The sequence below is a fragment of the Lates calcarifer genome, linkage group LG8 (genome assembly GCF_001640805.2).
Source record: "Lates calcarifer isolate ASB-BC8 linkage group LG8, TLL_Latcal_v3, whole genome shotgun sequence".
Taxonomy (NCBI): Eukaryota; Metazoa; Chordata; class Actinopteri; family Centropomidae; genus Lates; species Lates calcarifer.
Window position 1 is genome coordinate 9,510,791 of NC_066840.1, and position 7,037 is coordinate 9,517,827.

The 7,037-nt window shown below is 41.7% G+C and overlaps 1 protein-coding gene across 1 annotated transcript; it reads right to left on the reverse strand.

Annotated features, from left to right (window-relative positions):
* Positions 1-56: 56 nt before the first annotated feature.
* On the reverse strand, positions 57-6,306 carry fbxl3l (F-box and leucine-rich repeat protein 3, like). The gene is made up of 5 exons (XM_018675739.2): positions 5,968-6,306; positions 4,048-4,393; positions 3,649-3,771; positions 3,241-3,412; positions 57-2,509 (listed from the first exon to the last, which is right to left on the reverse strand). The coding sequence occupies exons 2-5, from the start codon at positions 4,390-4,392 to the stop codon at positions 1,866-1,868; spliced, it is 1,284 nt and encodes a 427-aa protein (XP_018531255.1). The 5' UTR covers position 4,393; positions 5,968-6,306; the 3' UTR covers positions 57-1,865.
* Between the last annotated feature and the right edge of the window lie 731 nt (positions 6,307-7,037).

A 7,037-nucleotide genomic window follows, 5' to 3' on the forward strand; every position in this document is an offset into this window, starting at 1 on the left:
AGCTACAAAGTCTGATGCTTTTTTTATGGAAATGGAGTGTGCACAAACCTGAAATCCATTTGTAAAAAGGGCTGAGTTATCATTGGCACACTTCATTATACAGTAGCTGCTCTGCTTATATAACGTCCCGCTGTCTCCAGTTGGATCACTGCTGCCCTCTAGTGTTGAAAACAAAGAGCTGCAGAAAGGTCAAATGGGACAGTCAGAAAAACACACGATACCAGGCTTCACTGTATCAGAGCCACAAGAACATACAACATTTATGTTATTTAAACACAGTTTTACTGAGAATTATCTGCAGCATAAGTAAAAGAAAGAGCAGTTACAATGAAGCAGACTTCTTCCAGACCTGAGCAAGCCTATCACTACTGTACATACATGAAAACTGTGTAAACATGAGATGAATATTTGACATTTAACTGACAAAATATCAAATACAAAGCAAATCTTTACAATTGTTTTAATCTATCTTTATCATGGTCAAACATGAAACCCTAATTACCAGATATTTAGTGCATTGGCCTCTATCTTAAACACACTAAAGACATCAGGTCTCAAAACCTTCATCTGTTCTAGGCACTGCTCCTCAATGAACAGGTACGACCATCTATAATAAAAAATAAAGTACATCTGAGATGATTATACAAAAAGCTTAAAAATAACTCTTAAAAGTGCTGAAATGTGTCTTGTGTCATGTTATGCATATTTACGATTACAACCTGTGACAACAGAACTCCCACTTTAAACACATTGTATTGAAGGATTCATTTTGTTGTTTAGCTGCATTTTACCTCATTCTGGAGGATTACTGGACACATTTAGGGGATGACAAGGGACTTTGATTTAGTCTTTCAACTTCAAACTGTAAACATAATAAATTAGCTTTAAATGCCAATTTGAATGGAAAGAAAATCAATTTCATTAGTGAAAAAAATAAATAAATGAAACTTGTCCTCAGTCTTGACCTGTCAGACTGGTTTAATTTCTAAAATTGAGTTCAATACTTTATAGCACAATTTAATAGTCTTTAAATTAAATAACTAACTGTTACATTATAGTTTAGGATTAAATATTTCAGTCTCCTGCTGACACAAACATTAATAGGAAAGAACACAAAAGACCCATTGTGTTTTACATGAAGGCGTGACTCTGACTCAACTGGAAACTCTTGTTCTGTATTATTGTTAATGCTCATTCTACCAACCACAGAGTCCAGGTGGGGGTCTAACTCTCAAACTGAATCCTTGGAAACATAGAAAATCACTAACTGAAGCAGGAGTAGATGAGCTGATACTTAAGTGAGTGAAGTGAAGTGAATATACTTTTACCAGAAAATAAGAGCTGGAATGAGACGCTGTTCAGGTTAAATGATAGTGTGATGCTTTTAACACAGGCAACCAGCAGATGGCAGATATACATCCTGTACACACAATGGCTGACAGGTTGCAGTGAGTGACTGTAAATCCAGACCTTCACAAATTGAGAGAACCTACTGCAGCCAAAAGTTCACATCACAATATCTATGCATAGACAGAAAGCCGAGGGCTCACAATTTAGCCAGACAGAAATCCAGAGATGCATGTTTTTTAAGTGAGAAAAAGGTTTCAGAGGATATTATTAGTCACACATCAAATTCACTGCAGGTAGAAATACAAGCTTTAGAAATGACCCAGCCAGCAAAGAACACTGATGACAGAGAATCTGTCTCTCATCTACTTATTGTCCAAAAAAAGCACATGACATTACACGTTCTACCACAGTTCAACAGTAAAATGTGTGACTGTGAACACACTTAAAACGACTCATACAGTTAGTATCCAGAGAGGTCATGTACTTTATTAACAGCCCTCCACTCTGGTTTTAGCCTACCAGGTGGGCATCATATCAGGGAACCACATGCGGCCCAGGTGTTTGGACACCTCGCTGTGGATCTGCTCCATGTTGTAGCTGCTGTCTGGGATCAGCACCTCCTCCATGATGGACAGCTGAGTGAGCCTGCCCCCGCACATCTTCACAAACTCCACAAAGCCACTGCAGGTCACTTCACACTCACCTAACCCGATGGCCGTCAAGCTTTTGCAGCGCTCTGCGATACGGATCAGCTCCTCATCCAGGGGCTCGAGGCCGTTGGCGCACACCACCAGCTCCACCAGCCGAGGGCAGTTCAGTCCGATGCGGCCCAGCATCTCTTTGCTAACCGCCCGGCCAAAGTACAGGTGGGTGACTGGGGTTTCCTCACGGAAGAAGGGCTCAAACTCCTCCTCGTAGAGGAAGAAGTACATGACGATGTTGACCTTGGGTGAGTGTCGGACCAAAGCCTCCCAGCTGCTCCTCTTGATGGTGTGAAAGTGTGTCTGGCCGGGGTTTTCGCTCGCCACGTCAATGCGCAGGTGCTCCAAGTGGACGTGTTTTTCAGAGGAAAGGGCGAGCAGGAGCTCATCACTCAGGAGGTGGTAGTTCAACGCCAGCTCCCTGAGACCGTGGCACTGGTCTGCCACACACAGGATACCTGTGGACAGAACGTTTGGTCACAAGATCTGAATGGGAAGCAGTCCCTTTAAAAAAAACAGGTAATCTGGAAATAGTTAGCATGGCTCTATAAGGACAGTGCTTTTGATCAGTCCATCACTTTGCTCCAGATTTAAATATCTCAGCAACTATTGGATGATTTGTCATTAATATTGTAATATTGACAGTCATGGTCCCTGGAGAATGAATCCTGACAACAATTGTCTTGTCAATGTCTTGACAACAATTGACAACTGAAAAATAACAACACTCGGCCTCAGTAGTATTTAGTGTTTAGTGCTAATTAGCAAATGTTAGCATGCTAACATGCGACACTAAGATGGTGAACATAGTACACATTATACATGCTGGATATCAGCATGTTAGCATTGCCAATGCTAACATGCAACATTAGCATTTAGTTCACAGCATTGCTGTGTCTAAATACAATTCACAGTGCTGGTGGCATGACTGCAGACTCTTAGTCTTTTTTCAGACATGTCTGGCTTCCACATGCCGTTAGATAGTCACAAAGTAAAGCAATGTGGAGCATTGTTGCGGCCTAGGAATTTAAGACACTGGGCATGTGCGTGGAATTCCCCATTACAAGCCCAGCCGGGGACATTTGTTATTCGTATCATTGCCCCTTTCTCTTTCTTCTCACTTCCTGTACACTCTCTGTGTGCTAACAATCTATAGCTAAAAAAATCATTTTAAACCAAGTCTATTGACCTGCTGGGGAGACATGAGGACAGCTGCTCATCTTCAGCAACTTAAGGGTGTCACTGTTGTTGGCAACCAGCACCTTCAGGGATGGGTCGTCCACTGGGGTGTCATCAATCTTGATAGAGGACAGGGACTTGGAGTTGACAAACACCACTGTCAGTGCAGACACAAAGTGGGCCTGAGGAGGAACAAACAGTGCTGAACTAGGACTTTAGACTTTTTATCATCAACCAGAGAATTCAGCAGAGAGCACAGAAATGTAGGATTTTTTTAACCACCTCTAAGTCATTCTCAGTCTTTAGTTTAACATGCAACCGGCGTACCTGATGTGACTAAACCAGCTCTTTGTGTGTAACAAATATGGCAGTGATAAAAATGTTCAGATGTGCATGTAAAACAGAGGCTGCCTCTTACCTGTGACACATCCATGAAGCTGGGCCGTGCAGTGGAAATCAGCCCCAGGGTCTTAATGGTACAGTTCACCAGCTGGGAGAGAATGTCACAGGCTGCCTCTGCAGACTCTATGCAGCTGTCCACCTGATTTACCAGCAGTGATTCACCGTTTAGGCAGAAAAAATAAAAACACTTAAAATGAGGGATGGAAAGACGGAGGTGTAAGAATCATTTCAGCCTGGATGTGTTAAGCCTACTGATGCCAAGGCAGCTGATGCGTCATGATTGATTCTGCAGCAGATGGTATGGATTAAGGAGGGCACATATTGTTTTTAAGACAGCTGTGTTGTGAAAATGGAAGAGGAGGCCACGGGAGGTGAAAGAGGAGAAGAAACAGGTGACAGCAGGGCGGGCTTTTACCTTGAAGCTAACATACTGCAGGTGCTGGGCGTGCTTCTTGATGATCTGCTGAATGAGGTCGGGGTGAGTAGAGCGCAGGTAAGACGTGGCTGGCTGATTGAGCTCGAACTCGAACTTCCTCCACAGGTCAGGGGTGTGAAACACGTCATTCCAGCGCCGGCACACGGACGACGCCCTGGCCCGGTCCACAAGGGACAGGTGCTGGAAGATCTGCAGGACGACGTGGTGGGGCAGGTTACCCCAATCCTCTGCAAAGCTGGACGCCCCCCGCTTCTGTCTTTTAGCCCTCTCCTGGGAGGGGAAGGCCTGGCAACTTGATTTGAGACCTGTCCTTCCTCGTTTCATTCTGAAACAAATCAGCACAGTGTGGGATCAGACTTGTTCAAAATTAAAAACATTTGCAGTATCTATTTTTTTGTTTTCAGTAACATATCACTTTCAGATTGTGTCAGAAACTGGCTGAATTCTGGTGGATTGTTCATTTCACCCTCCCCACAAACACAACAGATGGTGGTTACTGCAAGAGGTAAGTTATGCTTCCAATAGACATATAACCACTGCTGATCATCTGTTCAACAGTGAATTTCCTTGATTCTAACCCCATGTAAAATATCATATAAATTACTTACTAAACATTGTTGTTATTTTTTAAAAGATGTGATAAACACAGGTTTGTACAGACTTCACTTTCATTAACCTAACTGCTAAACTCATCTGCTCCTATGCTGATTTTTTTTCTGCATGTACATAAAATAAATCTGACACTTATTTCCAAGGTAATCCAAAATACATGGAAAGCTGCTTGTTATTCAGTCACTCACTGAATTACGACGTGTCTCACTTAAATTTACTGCAGAGCCCATCTCCATGTTGAAGAAATAGTCCAATATTGTAACACTCAGTCTATAACCTGTCTGTTGAAGAACTTTTCACATTTTCCCACAGAGCATTTTTAAAAGCTTATTTTAAATACAGAACAATTGATTATCTCACCCTGAAAATCCCCACTGCTGTTACAACCTTTTCAAGTGTCTATGAGCAATTAAACACTGTACAATGAACTGAGCTGAATATAAATTGATAGAAAACTCACCTCAAAAATCCTGTAAAAAACACTTGTCAGGCAAATTAAATGTGATGCTAAAGCCTTATTACTGAGATTTTTCACAGTCTTGTGGAAGCAATCTTTCTCTCGCTCCCAGTATATACTGATGTAATTATTCACAGGCATGAATCACCAACCTGAAACCTCTACCTCATCTACTCTATGTCATCCCCTCATCAGTTAGGTTCATAACAGGGGACTCTTATTTTCCACAGCATGACAATCTTCACCTGAATGTGAGCTGACAATCTTTTCCAATTGAGAGGCATCACTGGCTCCTGCTTTTTCATTAGTGTCCTACAAAAAGAGCATCATTTCATGTAACTTCACTTCACACTGACCAAGCTTCAGCTACAGGCTCCAACAGTGAATACTGAACAGTCTGCTTACAGACTTGTTGGTCCAGCTTTAAAAAAGAACATTATTTACAGCATATTTTGAAGTTTGAAAGTCTGTTTATTCTGTTTGGACAGTTGTTAATATCAACTGTCTTACTTATATTCAAATGATTCCCATCTTCCCCACAGCATTATTACCATCATAATATTAACATGTTTCTGTGAAGAAAAACTCCTCTTTCACGCCAGAGGTTGAACTGAACTGAGCCGCACTGATCTGGAAAAACACCACCTGTGGCGTCAGGTAAACACGTTTACAGACATCTGCAGGTTCGATGAAAATACACGCACAACTGGCCACATCACAGCACAACCCTTACATTTACCACGAGTTTCCCATTGCTCTCAGGTGATCTTCACAGATGGTAAATTAAACACATGTAAACTCAAAAACAGAACAAACGTCCATAAACTTACATTAACGGCTTAAAAACACTTTCCTCTCGGATTCGTGGTCTGTCGGTGGAGTAGACCGCGTTCACTTGGAGCCATGGTTGGAGATGACTGGAGAAATGCTGGCTGCTGCTGATATAGGACAGCAGGAGCAGCTCCCATAATAAGCTCTCCTCTCGGCTTTAGAGACAGCTTGACAGGCGCTGCCGGTACACGTGAGAGGAGGAAAACATGGATCTGCTCGGCTGCATCTCCAACCACCATCATGCGAGCAGAAAAATTAAATGGTGGACCCACATCAACGGGGGGCATAGACATGATTCTGCCTCACCATATTAAAGTCAATTCACTTTGACTCGTGTACTTGTGACAGCTTGTTTATGTGTGTGTGCGTGTGTGTGGGTGTTATTTTCGTGTCGTGACCCATGCACAAGATGCTATGTGCACGCACACTGAGAAAGTAGGTCAGTGTGTCAAAGTGTGTGTGTGTGTGTGTATTTATGTGTGTGTGTGTGTGTGTGTGTGTGAGAGAGAGAGAGAGAGAGAGAGAGAGAGAGAGAGATCTTGTAAAAACGGTTATTAATCACAGGGGAACACGACATTAAACATATCATTTATTCTTATCTGGCATATCAATAGATTGCAGATTAAAATACCATAATGTTTAATAGATGTATCACACATCAGGTATAGAAACATTAGTCATGTTAGTGTAAGGTTGCAGAATACTCTAATAGGTAAAAAAAAAAAAAAAAAAAAAGAAAGAAAGAAAAAGAAGAAGAAATGGTTTAGGTAATAGATATTTTACAGAGTAATACTGGATGCTCTGTGCTGGATTTTTGTCAACCTCTCTGTGTTTACTAAATTGATTGGTTCTAAAGCCAAAGACAACAACTGACTGATTCCTGATCTTATTGTAGCAGTGTTTTACATTAGTTTGAAATCATTCAAAAAAGGGAACTGGACTGTTTTGGTCATCACAAGTCTCTTAAATGTGCATTTTTCTTTGTAATGAGAGGTTTATGTCTCCAACCCTTGCTGACAAATCATGTGCTACATTGACATTCTCAGTCATCTGAAGAAACATCAGCTAG

What these genes read in the sequence shown, in the direction of transcription:
- fbxl3l (XM_018675739.2), bottom strand. Translation starts at nt 4,392, where the DNA reads ATGAAACGAGGAAGGACAGGTCTCAAATCAAGTTGCCAGGCCTTCCCC. An exon ending in TGCAGTATGTTAGCTTCAAG is followed by an intron (nt 3,772 to 4,047) that starts GTAAAAGCCCGC and finishes CTGGTAAATCAG; the next exon opens with GTGGACAGCTGCATAGAGTC. An exon ending in GCTTCATGGATGTGTCACAG is followed by an intron (nt 3,413 to 3,648) that starts GTAAGAGGCAGC and finishes GTTCCTCCTCAG; the next exon opens with GCCCACTTTGTGTCTGCACT.